This window comes from Rhipicephalus microplus, chromosome 5, assembly GCF_043290135.1.
Source record: "Rhipicephalus microplus isolate Deutch F79 chromosome 5, USDA_Rmic, whole genome shotgun sequence".
In the NCBI taxonomy this organism is placed as follows: domain Eukaryota; kingdom Metazoa; phylum Arthropoda; class Arachnida; order Ixodida; family Ixodidae; genus Rhipicephalus; species Rhipicephalus microplus.
In genome coordinates this window covers 8,437,470-8,457,014 of record NC_134704.1, presented here as the reverse complement: position 1 = coordinate 8,457,014, position 19,545 = coordinate 8,437,470, and the positions used below count along the sequence as shown (strand labels likewise).

The 19,545-nt window shown below is 45.6% G+C and overlaps 1 protein-coding gene across 5 annotated transcripts in view; it reads right to left on the bottom strand.

Annotated features, from left to right (window-relative positions):
• Positions 1-19,545, bottom strand: part of LOC119175049 (cyclin-D-binding Myb-like transcription factor 1) — an 83,949-nt gene that overhangs the window by 36,976 nt on the left and 27,428 nt on the right. For all 5 annotated transcript variants that reach the window (XM_037426226.2, XM_037426225.2, XM_075894801.1 and 2 more), the window contains exon 8: positions 11,062-11,171. In XM_037426226.2, the coding sequence (XP_037282123.1) occupies positions 11,062-11,171 (110 nt within the window). The remainder of the gene's footprint in view (positions 1-11,061; positions 11,172-19,545) is intronic.

The following is a 19,545-nucleotide window of genomic DNA, read 5'->3' as shown; positions in this document are numbered from 1 at the left end:
TAGTACAAGCAAAATATTCAAAACGAAGACAATTCAGAATATACGCTTTGAAAATAAATGCCCCAGGAACATGACCCAAGAAATGACCCAGGAATTGTACAAAAGATTTCTATTCATATAGGCAAAGAAAATCGGAACCCAGATACGGCTTTGTTGCTCGTTCCATACAATAAAGCATTGTATTTTTTTTTAAAGACACAAGTTAACTCGTACACTCTTCTCAGTAAATATTTGTTTTTTGGGTGATGTGAGCCTGCAGATGTTCCAATATAGACGCTAACCATGATGTTAATAATCCCTTATAAATCACATGTCCAATGCACTTCACTATTTTGTCTAGCGTCATCTCTTCCTATAAACCACTTCACTCCACATAGGTTGGTGTAATGCATTCAAGCATACTTCTTTGTATTTCTGCACATCGTATAAAAAAAAAGAACAATATTGTTACGAGGAGGAGACCGACTCGGAGGGGTAGTCACACATGTATTTACAGCCGGTTAAACGAGTAGCGCCAGCCACAGAGATTAGCTCGCGCCATTCTATCTGCTTTGTCTTTTTCAACTCCATGCACTGGCACGTAGCATGACCTCCAGCTGCAGAGGCACCGTCCCGGTGCTTTAAGGGTCGTTATCTGACGCATATTTATAGGGCTTGATCCGCGAGACGTGTACAATATATCACTGGACCGCACAGCAGATGATGATGGATGAATGGGGCTGATCTCGTAGGTGACAGGTGTTACTTGACGCAATATACGGTAGGGTCCCGTGTATTGAGACAGAAGTTTTTCTGATAGGCCCAGCCGACGATGAGGGGACCAGAGTAAAACGAGGGTACAGGAATCGAAATGTTCGTCTTTATGTTCCACATTGTACTGACGGCATTGGTTGGTTTGCGACGCTATCAGCCGAGCGTGAGCGAGCTCACGGGCATGATCGGCTCGCGCAATCGCGTCGCGGGCATACTTGCTGGTGGACTAGGTGTGAGCTGAGATGACTGTGTCCGGTGGTAAAGTCGGCTCTCTTCCGTACAATAAGTAGAACGGCGAAAAGCCCGCTGTGTCGTGACGGGATGAATTATACGCGAAAGTTGCGTAGGGTAAGGCAAGGTCCCAGTCTCGGTGGTCGGGGGACACGTACATAGCGAGCATATTTGCAAGAGTGCAGTTAAATCGTTCAGTAAGGCCGTTTGTTTGAGGGTGGTAAGCGGTTGTCAGTGTGTGTTGCGTGGAACAAGAACGCCGAATGTCGGCGATGACTTGGGATAGAAATGTACGGCCACGGTCTGTGAGGAGCTGTCTCGGAGCACCGTGAATCAATATAACATCCCGTAACAAGAAGTCAGCGACGTCGGTTGCAAAGCTGGTCGGTAGAGCTCGCGTAATAGCGTAGTCTCTAAACACGGCTATCCATTTGTTTCCCCATATTGATGTGGGAAAGGGACCAAGCAGATCTAACCCAACACGGTAAAATGGTTCTGCGGGTATGTCAATTGGTTGAAGATGGCCAGCGGGTAGCAGCGACGGTGTTTTACGACGTTGGCATAGGTCACACGTGGCGACGTATGGGCGTACCGAGCAAGCAAGGCCTGGCCAAGAAGAAACGGCGCGGGACGCGCTCGTATGTGCGGAATACGCCAAGGTGTCCAGCCGTGGGAGCGTTGTGAAGTTCGGTGAGAACGCAGCGGCGCAAATGCTTAGGCACAACAATGAGAAGGTCGGGCCCGTCTGGTCAGAAATTGCGGCACGCCCTTTTGAATGACAAAGTAGCAGATGGAAGCATCATTTGGGGAGGATTCCGTATGGCTGATGATGTCAAGCAGCACTGGATCGCGCTTCTGTTCTTCCCCGATATTAAGGAAGTTGGACACTGACAAGATAGAGTTCTCTGTGGGCTCGTCAGTTCCTCAGGATCGTCGACAGGGTACCGGGAGAGGCAATCGGCATCATGGTGTAGGCAGCCAGATTTGTAGACCACCGAATAGGAAAACTCTTGCAGGCGTAAAGCCCAGCGACCAAGGTGGTCTGATGGATCTTTCAGAGAGTTGAGCCAGCAGAGCACGTGGTGGTCGGTAACTACCCAAATGGGCTATAGATAAGGTTGAAATTTCGCCACCGCCCATACAAGAGCCAAGCACTCATACTCTGTGATTAAATAGTTACGTTCAGGGCAGATAGGAGGCGGCTGGCATATGCATTAACGCAGTCATGGCCATGTTGTTTCTGAGCCAGCACTGCACCAGTGCCATGTTCACTTGCATCTGTACAGAATTTCCGTAGGGGCAGCCAGATTGAAGTATGCCAGAATCTGAGGAGTAGTGAGAAGAGCGATGAGTGCTTGGCTCCTGTATGTGCGGTAGCAAAAACAAACTTGGCAATCCACTATAAGGAGTGCCGTTGTGTGCCGTATTTTGATAAAACTTTATATATCGTTTTATATCGGGACAGAGATTTATTAACCTGTTTGATTGTAGAAGCAGCAGAAATGACACGTGATGATTTTGAGTGTGTTAGTGCACCTTCTTTAATGTTAGTACACCTTCCTTAAATGTTCTTTCTGCGCTCACGCAGAAAGAACGTTTTTTGGATGGTGTGATAGATAATAACGGATGAGTAATGTACGGCACTGCATGTACGCTTTTTGTTGTTCTGCCTTTTATTATTTCTTCTCTTTCATCCCCTTTATATATTTTGACGTTTGCAATAAACATTTAGTTAAAGTTAAGCATTTGTGTTGTGTGTTCCTTATAATCAATGCTGCGCTTTTTACCAAGATAGAAACATCACAAGACTGGAATTTTCTTCTGTGAAAAATCCCGCAGCGTCGCTGTAGCTGCAGTCAAAGGGAACCTGTTGGCGAACTTGGCTCGATAAACATTGTCTGGCAAAATAGATACTGACGACACAGTACCCCTCAGCAACTGAAGTAGCTTGTTCTAAATAACGACATCAACTGCGAACATTCTTCGTTCCACCTCTCCGATTGCCAGCACAGTGATCACGCCTTCTTCGGTAGCGCCGTCGTTCCCGACCGTCCTTACGTCCCGCTCCGCCCACCTGCCACAGACCGCCCGAAAATGTCCAATCTTGTGACATTTGGAGCAACGTTTCCTACGTGTCTTACATTCTCGTGACTTAGCAAGGTGTCTTGTAGAGCCGCAGCGGTAACACCTGCGCACAGACGCCATTGTGGAGTCACCATCTAGGCTCCTGCCTTGGAAAAGGTGCTGTACTATGTTCGTTTGTGGCGATCCTTCGTCATAGACAGCTGCGCCCTCCACTGCCTGCTCATACGTCTGCAGCATTTGCACGGCTTTTGCCAGCGTAAGTTGTGACCCCCTTACGAACAATTTCTGTCGCAATTCAGTGCTTTATATTCTGTCAACAAGCCGGTCTCCAAGCTGCCTCCAAAAAATCCCCGAATTCACAACTCTTTGCCAACTGTCAAAGGGCACTGACGTACTCTCGTATCGGCTCATTTGGCAGTTGCCGACCTAACGTGAATTGACGTCACTCGACCAGTACGTTGACAGTGCTTGAGAACTGCCGCTCCAATAGGCCAAACACCTCGGTGTATCCCTTCCACTTGCCTCTGTCTTGTCTTCTACAGCTGCCTTGCTTGCCTCCAGCCCGGCTTTTGTCGTGTCTAGGGTCCGTGCCGGCTCTGCGGCCAGTGTGCGAAAAACACAGAGTCCTTCGACCTCAAGACTTTGCACCAGAATGGACTTGTTCCGTTGTGGCGGTTGCGCGTCCATCCCAGTCGCTTCAAGGGAATTTGTGAAATCATCACGCCACTGCAACCATGAAATTGTTGCATCTCTGGGAGTCTCCAGAAAAGGCAGTAATGGCGGTAGTCTGTTTGATTCCATCACGTAGGAGATGCCCTTTGGAATGGCAGGGAGCTAGCTAAGGGAAAGAGTTCGTCGTTAGCTTGGTAGCTTCGCTGACTGCGCCAGATTGTAGTATCACACAACGCTGAATGACAAGGCAAGATGATACATTGCCGAGAAAACCCTGTCTCTTATTTTGATGGCAATCTCTTATATACCGATGATGTCATTGACAGCACCCCCTATACCCAACAACCATGCTCAATGAAATTTCACGGATCCGTAGTACCCAAACTAACAATGAAGCTTAATTGCGTACACTTGCTGCTCGAGTTGAAATCTCAGAGAAAGAGTTGAAGTTAAGTCGCTGCACTCGCAACCTTCTTCTGATTCAAGGGATTGTGTCACTAATTTTGCTTCCCTAATAAAAGTCCTAGCAGAAAAATGTGACAATGTGGAAAACCATCAAAGATGCTGTAAATTACTATTCTTGAGAATTCCAGATGCAAACAATGAAAGCTGGGTGAAGTCTGAATTGCGTGTAATGTCATTCTTGTCAGAGAAGCTTTTCATTTTGATTGCAGTGACTGATTTATAATGCGCACACAGATTAGGTCGGTTCCATGAAAACAAAAATCATCTGATTATTATTAAGTTCACATGGTTTGAAGACAAGACCACCATCCTTCAAGCTGCTTGTAAAGGTGAGGGCTGCTCTTTTGCTGTTCGAGAAGATAACTCTGCGCGCGTGCGAGCAGCCAGTAAGAAGCTTCACACGTTTGGTGTGCAAATGGGTTCTCGATTCAAGATCCGTTTTGACAAGCTTCTCACTGACAATAGGAAGTTCGTCTATGATGCAGGTTCTTATTCTATTATACAACTAACAAAGGTGTGGGGGTGATAACACCACCTATTAAGCTGTTTGCGCCTCGTAGCGCACACGTGTTTTGCGCATTGGTCACATTTCTGGTTCACAACTATCGAGCCATAAATGGCATTTTGCTCGGAAGCATTCATTACCACCACCACCACCATCATCATCATGGTTAGCGCAGTATAGAGTCACTTGCAAAAATTTCAAAGTGCCACAAAAGTAGGCTGCATGTGGGCAACATTGAGCGGTGGGGGCCATTTCCCTTCCAGGCTGTCCAGAAGATTGGTAGCAAGGATGAGACCAGGCCGATCTTTCAGACTTGATGCTGTGTTACGCTCGCCTGAATGGGAATATGCATGTGTGTTTATTAAAGAGGATACTAGAAGTGATTTCTAGTCATCGATGATTATGAATGAACTGCGCAAATGAACTGCAGAGTAAGCAGCTTGATGTGAATGCGACGTGCGGTGTCGCCATGTGCTCGCAAACTTTCTTCATGGCCATCATAGCTTGATCCGTCTCGTCTTGTAACGGGTGTTTTTCATCGGTACAAGGGTGTGTGTGTGTTCAGTGATTTCACGCAAGACGCCATTAGCTCATACACTAGGTGAATATTGCATGTTTGCGCTAACATAGAATGCTGAATATGCAGTCGCTATTGAGGTTCACGTCACAGCTCATGCTATGTCGCTCCTGGCGAACTGGAATATGTGTGTGTTTCTTGAAGACAATATTAGAAGATATTTCTAGTAATCTTTTTTTAATTTTTTAATGAACAGCACGGTGAGCGGTAAGATTGTGAACGTAACGTGTGGCGGGTGTCGCCATGTGCTCACTAACAGTCTTCATGGCTTCATCAGTCGCGTTTTGTGTCACGGCTGTATTCACTAGGTAGGGAGGTGAATGTGTTCAGTGATTTCTCGCAAGGTGCTACTATTTACTTCTTCACTACGTTAAACTTTCGAATTTGTGATGACTTTTGCAATATGCTGAATGTGCAGTTGGTGTTCAGGTTCACTTCCCAGCACTCAATTGTGTCATTCGATTAATAGCTTAATCACACCTTGCTCGCGCACGTTACATGCTGCTCAGCTTATTGATACATGTAGTAGGAGTAGTGTGTGAACGCTAATTGGAAGATGTGCGTGACGTAGTTATGTCTCGGTTTGGAATGCAAGCAGCCGCACATACGAGCCAATTGGCACGTGGTTGCTATACTACCGTATCTTGTTTGCGAATGCGTTGTCATTTTCTAACTAATTCATAGAAAAGTAAGCAGTTAAAATCTGAGCGACAGCACTTCGTTAACACAAGATGAGGAGTGCTCTTGACAGTTAGCTGTGCTCCGGCATAAAAGTTTCCTTGTTAACGTCTGCAGCCTGTAAGTTGTGGAGAGGTTCGGTTTAATTTCAACTTTTTTTTTTTTTCATCATGCGCGCTTGTTACAGTTTTTTCTCCACCGACTTTCCTAGATTTTTGGTCAGAAGTAGCATAATTCAAAAATTTTAAAGCATATGCTAAAGGAACACAGTATCGCAGTTAAAAACTTATATGTATTATGCCGGAACCAACAAGCCCAGTTATAAATTTTTATAAGACACACTGTTACATGTTTATCTCAACAGTAGGAGTACATAAGAAGGCTTTACGAGGTTATTATGATAAGGAAAAAAGCTCAGACCACGAAATTCATGTTCTACTTTTATGCCACTCATTCAGCTGTTACAACTGGCCCAAGAACGATTGTAATCCACTGCAAAATACATACTTGTTTTTATTGTGACCCTTTTTGATTGATTGATATGTGGGGTTTAACGTCCCAAAACCACTATATGATTATGAGAGACGCCGTAGTGGAGGGCTCCGGAAATTTAGACCACCTGGGGTTCTTTAACGTGCACCCAAATCTGAGCACACGGGCCTACAACATTTCCGCCTCCATCGGAAATGCAGCCGCCACAGCCGGGATTCGAACCCGCGCCCTGCGGGTCAGCAGCCGAGTACCTTAGCCACTAGACCACCGCGGCGGGGCATTGTGACCCTTTTTATTGACTGAACTGCATTGTAAGTGTGTGCTCGGTAGTATACAACGTTAGCATCATAATTTTTGTAAAAAATATGTTTTATATCTAATACCATTTTATATCCCCAAATTTTATGTGCAACCTTCCTATCAGTCACAGTGATGTTTTGCGATATGGCAAATAATAATGTCACTGACGTCAAGGTTAACCAGTGAACAATCATTTTAATAATTTTTTTAAATTTCTTTTCGTGATGTGCTTACTCGAAATTCATGTGCAGTCTGTTCAAAAGATACAGACAAATAAAAGCTGAGGAAATTGAAGAGTTTTTAGTGTTTTATTTTTAATCACTGACCATTGATTGATTTGTGGGGTTTAACGTCTCAAAACCACCATTTGATTATGAGAGACGCCGTAGTGGAGGGCTCCGGAAATTTTGACCACCTGGGGTTCTTTAACGTGCACCCAAATCTGAGTACACGGGCCTATTAATCACTGACCAGACCGAATGGGAAATCAAGGCAAAATATTGTTGCATGCGAGTGTTTCCTGCAGACTTCGTGTAGCTTACTGCAGAGACGACTCTTCTTGCGAAGGGCAGAATTTTTGAGATCAACTCTATATACAGTCATGTTTGAACGCCTTTCTTTGGCATTTTTTTTCCTGCACAAAATGGGGAAATAAACTATACTTCTAGGTCACGTTCAGTTTATGCTTAGGTATACTTCCTCCCATCTGCATGGTGCGTTATAAAAGCGACAAAATGCCTTTAGGTAATGTGCGCATGCTAAAAGCCCAGCAGCAGAACTGCACGTTCAAGACACACGCTCACCGAAAAGTGCTTGAAAGGGATATGGCGGCGCAAGGTCACGTGATGCGAAAAAGTATTGGTGGCGGTACGCAGAAAACAGATGCGGTATTCTGAAATTTTTCGAGTGACTCTAGCGGGGTAGCACCGGCAGTGACACCTCACGGCAGTGACACCTCGGTCCATCTTCAAAACTTGCTTGCCTCAACCTTGATACTCATGTATTATCCTAGATTAAGTATTTTCTCGCTAACTGCTCATAATACAGTCATTGTTACATTCAGTCATCAAGTAGCTTTGTCTTGTAAGGTGTACCACAAGGCTATGTGCTTGGACCTCTCCTGTTCCTGATCTTTATAACTGACATCCCTGCAAACATTTCTGCATCCATTGAATTATTCGCTAATGACTGCGTCCTCTATCGGCGTATACCCTCCACCAATGACCAGCTTATCCTCAAGAAAGACTTTAAAAAATTGTAAATTGTTGTTCTGCCTGGCTTATGTCCCTCAACATTTCCAAATTCAAGTACATGTGTGTTACCTGGAAGCACGCAACCTTGAATTACCAGTACTCTCTCAAATCTTCAGTGCTCACCCAAGTCGCCTGTTACCATTACCTCGGAGTTACAATTATTGATCAACTCACATGAACTATGCACATAACAAATCTTATAAAAGACTGCTCCGAATCACTTGGCCTCCTCAAGCGGTCATTCTTTCTAGCATTAATCCCTGTGCGCAAACTCAGTCACAAAACATTCATTCGGACAAAACTTCAACATGCCTCAGTGATTCGGAACCCTCACCAGACTTGTCTTATTGACTCTATTGAAGCAGTACAAAATCGTGCGGCATGTTTCAATACTTCAAACTATGACTGGCACACTAGTATCACTACCATAAAATCTTCTCTCAGCATACCTAGTCTATCTATTTGCCATCAGATTTTAAAACTATTCCTTTTTCACAAACTGTAATATAAATTCCCTCACCTCAGAGATAATATTTTTGTTCCGCCCGACAGCACTTCACACAGTCTGTTTAATAACCTCACTGTTCAGCGCTTACATGGTAACACTAAAGCATTCAACAATCTATCTATTTGCCGTCAGATTTTAAAACTATTTCTTTTTCACAAACTGTAATATAAATTCCCTCACCTCAGAGATAATATTTTTGTTCCGCCCGACCGCACTTCACACCGTCTGTTTAATAACCTCACTGTTCAGTGCTTACATGATAACACTAAAGCATTCAACAAATCCTTCCTACCAACTGCTATTGAGGTATGGAATGCATTGCCCGAACAAATAGTAAATGAGCGAAATTCCAATAAATTTAGGTACACACTTTCATGTTTTCTCAACCTGTAATCTGCCACTATCATAATGTTATTTCATGTACTATTCTCCTTCTGACGGCCGCTGAAAGGAGAATAGTACATGAAATAAGAGGCCATTAAGTCACATTTTGTGAAGCTGAAAGTATGGAAGAGTAAAGCAGTTCTCCTCACAACGGTGGAGATGCTATGGCGGCTCGCACATGCGCAACGAGTGCCAGCAAGAAGGAGGCGAGTTGTGCGAGTGCGGCATTTCAGATGCGCCAGCCGACATCACGGCCTCCATATGATAGACGAGCTGGAAAAGCAAAACTTTTGTGCCGATTATGAGCAAACGTGCTGAGATACTTGCTTATACAGCGCCTGTGTGCCATTTGCAGCCTCATTACAGTTCATATTGTGAATCTATAATACACTTGCAGCTTTGCACTTCACGTTTAATCCTCTGAATTCGAGAGCAACGGCATGAATCGGCCGGATAATCACGACGACAGGCTGTTTTCTTCTGCAGATATGGTAAGTTTGGGGTACTGAACATAATGTAATAGTGAAATTTTAATTTGTCTCGCTATTTATCTAGATGAAGCACCTCTGAGTAATTATTTTCATGTGTGTCACAATACTGTCACAGGGTCGTGACATGAACAAAGGAAGCAGACTGCAGGTCGAATAATAAATAAACAGTTACTTAGGGCCGAACTTGTGGCCACGTAAAATGAAAGTCAGATTACAGCAAGAAGCTGGCACTAATAGTGGCGAGCAGGTCGTCGGCTGTTGATCAACTGACAAGCAGCGAAGCATGTAGGCATTTATACACTTGCCATCGAACATTCTAGCGTTATCGCTGGCAGCAATGCAAGTTCCAGAATAATCTGAAAGGTTCACGAAGTGGGTGCAATCTTAAGAAAACTACTACTGCCTCGAAGCTTCTCTAACACTGTAGACGCAGTTTGCGCTGATCATAGTGTAACGGGGCAATAACAAAACTTGAAGGAAGGAACGTGAGAATACATGCGCACGAGTATCCTTTGCAGCAGTGCGGGTCGGCCGACTGCGACCGTAGCGAAAAAAAGTTGGCCAAAGATGAGGTTACTCCGCGCAAAACGTGAACATAAAGCGATAATTTAGCAATAAACCACCTTATTCTGTCAGGCACGTCTAATTCTTGACTTGGCAAGCTCCGGTGAGTAGAGTGGGCTACAAACTGCTTTCCGATAGTTGTGACCGTCGTACACGAGAACAGCTGGCTCACCCGCGAGCCGTAGACGTTGCCGTACTCGTCTAGCAATTCTAGGCAGCCTTCGCTAGGGAACGCAACAGCACAGTGCCGAAGGAAAACAACGAAGCTGAGGCGCCAACCATTTTCAGAGAAGATAGAAGCCAGAGTATTGTCGGGGTAGGTAATTAGTTGTTTCCAAATTTGGTTTATTTATTTATTTACAATAAAAAAAGTAAATAATGTTTCCATAATTTAACACTGGGAAGCGGTGAAGAGGCTTAGAATAATGAGGGAAACCAGAAAAATGTAATATAACAATCTGGGAGAGGTTGGGACACATACTATATGACAATTCTAACATTTCAAGCCTCAGAAGTTTTCGCTAACTATGGACTGTATAAGCAATAAACAAAGTGAAAGGAATAACAATACAAGTGTGTACAGTGTACAGTGAAAAAAGACAGTCAAAGCGCAAATAAAAGTTTAATATTAGGGGCAAAGCTCCTAAAGGCGTGGGTCTGTTTATCCCTTATTTGTACGTGATCGCCTATAGTTCCACCTTTGCAAACTGTCCACTACTTCAACCTTGTAAACACTACACCCCATCACCGATCCACCCCATCACGGACCCTAAAGCCGTTATAATGAAGGGGGAACGGAAGCGACGTATAGCTACCACTTACGAATATTAAAATTTTTTGTATAAATATATACATTGTTTGTCACGTCTTTGATGATGAAGTGGGCGATATTCAGGTATGATTCACGGTTTAGCAATGAAACCCTCCACGCTTTGCCCCACTTATCGTCATTCACTCCATGAATATGCTGTGATTTTGTTTTGTTTTTTCACTTACGTTAACAGACCCAAATTCAGGAGGGGAATAGTACTTACACAAGCAGTAACAGGCTTCTTTTGCATTAAACATCGGAGTGCAAGTAAATGTGACTTGCAATGCATTACCTTGACGACAGTTCTCTTTCATGAGTCGGCACCTGTCCTTTATAGATGCTGCACTCCGACCCAATTTACTTCCAATAAATCTCCAGTCATTCCCGTGGGCTGCTCGTAGCCTGCAGGGAAGTAAAAGTTTGTGCAAATAAATGTGGATACGTGGTATATGAAGATGAATAAGACAAATGCCCCCAAACCCTTTTAATATCACCCAGCATAAAGTGATGCGATATCGTGATATAACTGTGGTGCAGATATAACATAAAATCTTCACGTATTCATTTTTGAAAGACAGGGCCTGCAAACATGCACAGAAGAAGAAAGTCAGGCGCGCACGAAGGCAGAAAAGAAGGACGACACAAAAACTTATTTGCACATGCCTATGCAAAATACAAATCTTTGCTAGCTTATTGACAGCCACAAAAGCAACAATAAGGCCGTATCCATTTCCTACTTTCTTTAGCCTACGAAAATGCAATGAATGTCTGGTATACCTACGGTACGTTTCCTCCTCTCTCTTCCTGCAACCATGCTCGGGCTTAACCTAACGAATTTCTTTAACCATTCAGCGACAGTGACCACTACATCAAAAAGATAACCTAAAGACGCATAACCTGCATGCTAAAGCTATCACTCACTTTGTGCTCACAGGACTTTGTGAGGGCCGACTTTAGGCAAGACATGGTTATACTGTTTTTTACAACCTTCGAGTGTTCTGACAAGAAATTTAATACAGTCAAACCTCGTTATAATGAAGTTGAAGGGAAACCACAATTATTTTATTATATACATTATTTTGTTATATCGATTATAAGAGTTTGTGGCTATGTATGCTCAGATGAGCGCACACCTATGAGCATGCAAAGAAGGAAAACGCCCTGCGGCCCGATGTACCACTATGCGACCACGCGTGCGACAGAAAGTAAACACAGTCAAATCTCATTAATTCAAACACGCTTAATTCGAACTTCCGGTTAATTCGAACTCACGATGTGGTCCCATCGAAGCTATGTGTATTCCAATGGGCGAAAATGCCCTGTAATTGAAACGAGCAAGCACTTGCGACGATTAATTCGATTATACCACTCTTCAAAAATGCTCTCAGCACCATGCCCAATCCCACGGCGGCACCTCTCAACACTATGGGCGAAGAAGGAAAAGAAGAAAAGGGAAAAAAAGACTGGGGGGGATTGTTTGCTTTCTCTCAAATGCCTACCCGCGATGCGCCTGTGCCACGCTTCTCCCTTTTCTGTCTCTGCACGTAATAGACCCTTCTCCTTTCAAGGCCGCACGCAGAGAGAGAGAGAAAAAAATTCCGCCATATCCACGAAGTGAATGATGATGAGTGGGCGAAGCTCCGGAGGTAAACCTGGTAAACCATGAATCCTCTGTACATTTTGCCCACTCAATTTTATTACATCGCTCCCCCTAGCGTACGTCGCCGCACTAAATCGAACGATTGCCTTCAACCAATGACACGCGCCATATGTGACATCATTCCTACTTTATAAGATCTCGCGTCTTTCATCAACTACAAGTACCGCTTTCTAGTTTATAACATCTTGCATCTTTTCATCATCAGCTACAAGTACCACCATCTAGTAAACACTACAAGAACTAAACGAGAGGTGGCTACATACAGGGGACGGTACCGCCATCTAGTGAACACTGCAAGAACTAAACTAGAGGTGGCTACATACAGGCTACAGGGGACGCACAGCCCACGCCCTAAGGAACTTCGCCCCTAAAAAAAGAAAGCTATCGCAGAAAGTTGGCTCTCTCTCTAATGCCGATCTGCTTTTCTCTGCGTGGAGACGCTCCTCCTTTCTCAGTGCCGAGGGAGGCAGTGGAGACGCATTTGTTGTCGCCGTCTTTAGAGAGTGTTGGCGCTGGACTTAGCCACGCCCTACTATGCTTTGCAAACTGCCTGCGAAATCGATTGACTCGCTGCAAGGCAAACAGCCTTCTGAAGCTTCCCCGTCATGTGTTTTCTTAAGTGAGAGGGAAATCGCTTTGCACGGCGGCGGCGCTTCTCCGTGAAAAGACCTACTGAGCGCTTCCTCAATCCTCTCCACTGGCTGTATGAGAAGGACGACTCTCTCGGCCGCATGTGGCGTGGCTGTAAGGTCGGCGTGGGAGTTTTGAAAGAGCCGCACCAAACGAGCGTAAAACTCAGCAGAAAACTATATACTTAACACAATGGTAGTTTTTTTTAATAGACTATTTGATCGACTAATTCGGTTCGTTATATTCATCTACCAGTCAATTTTACTTCGTTACAACGAGTTTAAGTTGCATGATTCTCAATGGAGCTTTCAAAGAGAATTTCACTTACTTTGTTATATCCACTATTTCGTCATATCCCGTTACGTTATAACAAGGTTTGAGTGCAGTGGTTTTAAAGATCTTGAAAAACAGTGCCAGCAAACGTGGTTCTAAAATGTAAGAAAAATGTCTAGAAATTGTACACTTAAACTTGCTTATAACGAACCTCCAGATAATAAACTCCTCAATGTAACGAAGTTTCTCTATTCACAGTCGTTGCTCCATAAAAGCACATGTACTTGTGACCTCTATGTTACAAAGTAACAGAGGAAGACAACTTCGATATAAGGAATTTTTTCCACAGACAATCTAGGAATTTCGCCTTGGATTTCGGTGCGAGCATGCATTTTCCACAAGTTCTCCCCCCCCCCCCCCCCCCCCCGATGATGAAGCGCGAAGCGGCGGCAGCGCATACGAAGCAGCAGGCGAGAGCGAGCGCTTGTGATTAGCCAAGGGTGACCGCGAGGCGGGCAGGCGGGCCTGCGCCTCATGAGCTGGTGTTGCCGCCATTCTTGCCGCCATTCTTGCCGCCATGGGCATGCACGGGTGCAAAAACAAAAAAAGAAAACTACTTTTGCGTTGGCAGTGCCACGCTTTTAGTTAGCATCACATATGAAGGGCACTTTAGAAAACAGTAGCTACCTAAGAACCAATTCCTCATTTCCGCACATAAAGGCCTTTCTTCCAATCTACTAGCATTAACTTTAAAGAGACCGGCAATTGCCTACAACATGAAATTGGATGACTGCATGAATGAAAAGATTGTCCCTTACGGTGACTCAAGCCAACCCTATTCTCTCGTGAAAAGTGCAGTTATAATTTTATTTCTTCATAAAAAATTGCGAAAAATAGCCTGTGGCACCACCTGGTGGCACAAACTTCATCTATTTTATGTGCCCTGTTTTATGACTGAAAACTAGTGTATGCTGTGAACAATTTTTCTGTTAGTAGTTTCTTTATGGTAAACATCCTTATGGTAAACATAAAGTGATGTTATCACTCCAGCACTTTTTACAGAGCCTTACAGCAATGCCAATACCATTCGTGATGATAAGCCTGGAATGTTCATATTGTAACGAATGTAGCAGCCTCACAACAAGGATGTTCTATTTAGACGGTTCATTAAGGGCGAACTTGTGCCCAAAGTGAACGACGCACAGCAATCAAGAAGATCCAAGGTCGGTAGTCCTCGTGAGCCTCTGCCTTGAGCACCCTCGTTCTCTTCTTCTTCACACGTGTTGGCTGTTCAATGAAGTGCTGTGCGCATGCAGGGCTGGCTCGTGCATTGCGGCTGGCTTCGTCGCTCGTAGTAGTGCCGTTAGCGTTTCTCTGGTTCCCGACCTCCCCGTTGCGCGAAGCAATGGTAATTTCCTGTGGCATTATCCCCCCTCTCAAGAGGCATCGCCCCGATGCTTTCGATGATAATGTATGCAGCGTTCCCGTCTCGGAAGGTTGGCAAGAGTGAAATGGTTGTACAGCAAGCAAGTGGGGTGGCTAGTCTTCGTACCAGTCATAGTACGGTTTCATGCGCACAATGTGTACACGTTCGGTGGGGTTGCGTCGTTTGGAATGCCCATGTTCTGTAGGCTTGACTTCATAAACGAGGTCGCTGAGTTGCTGTACTACCTCGTAAAAACCGAAATATCGACAAATGAGTTTTTCAGACAGGCCTCGTCATCGTACTGGGGTCCATATCCACACTTTGTCACCAATTTCATACCGTGTTTCACGTCTTCCTCGGTTGTAGCGATCAGCATCGATTCGTTGTTGGTGACATATTAGGTACCTTGCTAATTGGCGGACCTCTTCCGCTCTCTCTATATAGTCATCGAGATCAGAAGGGTAGTCATGTTGATCTATAGGTAACATAGCATCCAGTGCTGTGGTAACTACACGACCGTAAACTAGTTGAAACAGGGCAATCTTGGTAGTCTCTTGTACGGCGGTGTTATAGGCGAAGGTGACGTATGGTAAAATTTCGTCCCACTTTTTGTGTTCCATGTCCACATACATAGATATCATGTCAGCTAGAGTTCTGTTAAGGCGTTCAGTCAGGCTGTTGCTTTGAGGGTGATATGCGGTAGTTTTCCTGTCAACAGTGTGGGTCATGTTCAGCTGGCATTCCATGAGTTTTGCTGTGAAAGCCGGTCCGCGATCGGTGATTACAACAGACGTAGCGCCATGTCGTAGCACTATGCTCTGTACAAAGAATTTGGCGACCTCAGCTGCCGTTCCTCGATGCAAGGAGTCTGTTTCCGCGTATCTCGTCAAATAATCAGTCGCTACAACGATCCACTTCTTGTCAAGTAAAGATATCGGGAATGGTCCAAGGAGGTCCATTCCCATTTGTTGGAAAGGTGCTTTCGGTGGGTCTATCGGGTGCAGAAGGCCCGCTGGCTTAGCACAAGACGCTTTCCGCCTTTGGCACTCGCGGCATGTTCTAACATAGCGCTGTACTGAAGACAATAGCTCGGGCCAATAATAGTGCAGACTGATTTGTGCAAGCGTTCGAGTGACCCCCAAATGTCCAGACGTAGGCTCATCGTGGCACGCTTGTAATATTTCTTGCCGCATAGTTGCGAGAACGACAAGCACAAACTTTTCACGGTTGGGCTTAAAGTTTCTCTTGTAGAGGACATTTCCTCGGAGGCAGAACGATGCGAGGCTTCGAGAAAATATACGAGGTACTTGTACGTCAGCTCCTTTCAGGTGTTTGATGAGCGGGAGCAATTCTTCGTCCGCATGTTGAAATTCGGCTATCTGAGAAGTCTCGACAACAGCCACGAATGAAAAGTCCTCTTCATCTGATAGTGCTGTGTCTGCAGGTGCCCTTGACAAACAGTCGGTGTCGGTATGTTTCCTGCCAGATCGGTATACCACAGTTATGTCAAATTCTTGCAGTCTGAGGCTCCACCTTCCTAGTCGTCCGGACGGGTCCTTGAGGTTGGCGAGCCAGCAAAGGGCATGGTGATCGCTGACTGCCTTGAATGGTCTACCATACAAGTAAGGCCGAAACTTACTGATGGCCCAGACGACGGCTAGGCATTCTTTCTCTGTGGCGGAATAATTGGTCTCCGCCTGCTCCAGCTGGCGTATAATCCAGCTGGCGTATGCTATCACTTTTTCTTCGCCATTCTGCCACTGTATTAGGATGCATCATAGGCCGATGTTACTGGCGTCTGTGTGTATTTCTGTGTCAGCTGTTTCATCGAAATGAGAAAGAATTGGGGGCTCTTGCAACCGTTTTCTTAATTCGTTGAAGGCGCTTTGTTGGTCGGTTTCCCACTGGAAAGGTACATCTGCTCTCGTAAGTTTCGTCAAGGGTTCTGCAATCTGCGAGAAATTTCTGACAAATCGTCTATAGTAAGCACAGAGACCTAGGAATCTTCGTACTGACTTTTTGTCTGCTGGCACCGGGAACCTTGCAACGGCGGCTGTCTTTTCGGGATCAAGGTGCACACCATGGGTGCTGACAACGTGCCCAAGGAATCAAAGCTCTTCGAAACCGAATTGGCACTTCTCTGGCTTGATGGTTAAATCTGCCGAACGGATTGCTTCTAACACTGTTCGCAGGCACTTGATATGCTCCTCGAATGTAGCGGCGAAGATGACCACATAGTCAAGGTACACTAAGCAACACTGCCACTTCAATCCGGAAGGTACAGTGGCCATCATGCGTTAGAACGTTGCCGGCGCACAACAGAGACCAAAAGGGAGAGCCTTAAATTCATAGAGTCCGTTCGGGGTAACAAAAGCAGTCTTCTCGCGATCATGTTCATCAACTTCGATCTGCCAGTATCCACTTTTCAGATCTAGTGATGAGAAGAACTTGGCACACCGAAGTCTGCCTAATGTGTCTTCAATACGCGGGAGGGGATATACATCCCGTCTAGTCACAGCATTTAATTTCCGGTAGTCGACGCAAAACCTTAGCGTGCTATCCTTCTTCTTGACAAGTACTACAGGAGATGCCCACGGACTGCTAGAAGGTTGAATAACATATCTTCAAGCATCCCCTGTACTTGATTCTTGATAACTTCCCTTTCTTTTAATGAAACGCGGTACGGTTGCTGGCGTACCGGCCTGGTTGTCTCGTCTGTTACGATCCTGTGTTTTGCAATGGTCGTGCGTCGTACCTTTGAACTATTGGAGAAACAGCTGCCAAATTCCCGTACAAGGTCCTATAGCTCTTGACGTTGGATCACTGAAAGGTTAGGATTTACGGATATTACGTCGAAGACATCAGATGTTGGTTTCATATCCGTTGACGTTGTTTCAAGGCTGCATATTTCTGTGGCTTCACAAACCTCATGAAGAAAGACTATGGCTGTCCCCTTTGCGATGTGCTGGAATTCGTTCCCACAATTTGTTAGGAGGATGTCTGCGTACCCGTTTCATAGCTGGATAATCCCTCGTGCCAAACAAACACCTCTTTTCAGGAAAACATCCATGTTGCTGTCTGCCACACCTTCGTAGTCACCAAACGTATCATTTCTGACTAGAACCATTACACTGCTCTGCGGCGGTACAGTCACATCATCATCGACGATGCGCAGTGGAGTGGTGTATTGCTCGTCTGCTCGAGCTACCTTTATAGCTTGTTCCGTCGAAAATGATGCGCTGGACCTCTGCAAATTAATAATGGCACCATTTCCTAGCAGAAAATCCTTTCCGAGTATAACTTCTCTCAAACATACGGGCAGGACAACAAAGTCACCAGCTTAAGCAAAACCACCTATTTCAACTCTTGCAGCGCATTTGCCGGGAGGCATAATAAGGTGACCGCCTGCCGTACATACTTGAGGTCCACTCCATTCGGTCAGAACTTTCCTGAGGCACTTCGTTAAATCGTAGCTTATCACAAAGTAATCCGCACCGGTATCGATTAAAGCCATGAGCTCTAGCCCGTCAATTACCAACGGCAAGTCTGAAGTTATCTTCTCATTACTGCACTTCTTTACCTGGAGACAGTTGTCGTTGTCGTCACGCTGGTGTCGCAGTGGAGGATCTTTGTATTTCGAATCACCAGCGGCCTCGCCTCCACAGGTCGCCCGCTTCAGTTTCCCGGGTTTGGACTAGGCGAACGATGCCTAGGTGCGTTTGGAAAGGAACGTGGGCTTGGCGAGCGCTAACGTAGAGGAAATGGTGACTGCGGTTGATGACAACGATGCAGGTCGAAGCTCTGACGTGAGCACAAGTATTCCTCAATGTCGGACGGCCTTCCGCCGTTTCGCGGACACGGTGCGTTGACCGCAAGTCCTCGAAGACCAGCTTGACGATATCGGCAAAACCGGTACAGATGGCCAGCCTCTCCACGGTAGAAGCACAAGGACCTACGTTCCGCATCTCGGCATACTTTGCTTTTCCGAGGTCTTGTCTCTGTCGAAAGAGGTGCGCTGCGAGTTGCCTCTACGATATGGCGCGGGCTGCGTGTTGTCGGTGCGTAAGTACCAGGTGTCTCGATAGGCGCACAGTGGACAGCAGACCGCCTGAGCACCTCAGAATAAGTTACCGCGCGTCATATCGGTGGTGCATCCCTATGCGACTACCTTATGGCCTGCCGAATTTCTTCTCGGACAACATCCGCAATAGACAGTTCCGGTGAAGCGGGTGGCTGCAGCTTGCGTAGTTCCCCCCTGACAACCGACCGGACGAGCTCCTGCAGAGTGTCAAGATTATCGACAACGTTTGCCGAGAAGACCCCTGCTGATGTACAGGCTACGTCACGATTGTATTGCCGGGCTCTCTGTTGCAGCGTCGTTTCTATTGTTGTTGCTTCCGACCGAAACTCAGCAACAGTGCGCGGCAGATTGCGAACGAGTTCCGCGAACAGCTCTTGTTTTACCCCATGTATGAGATGACGCACCTTCTTGTCTTCTGTCATGTTGGGATCAGCTCGCTTGAACAGGCTGGGCATGTCTTCTATGTACATAGCGACAGTCTCGTTTGTGCGTTGATTCGGTGCACGAAGAGCTGCTTCTGCTTTTTCCCGGCGATCATTGTTGTCAAAGGTACACAGTAGCTGCCGCCGGAACTCTTCCCAGGACGTCAAAGATGAGTCTTGGTTTTCGTACCACACTCGTGCTGCGTCTTCCAAAGAGACGTATACGTTGCGCAACTTGCCTGCTTCGTTCCATTGGTTTATGTTCGCCACCCTCTCGAAATGAT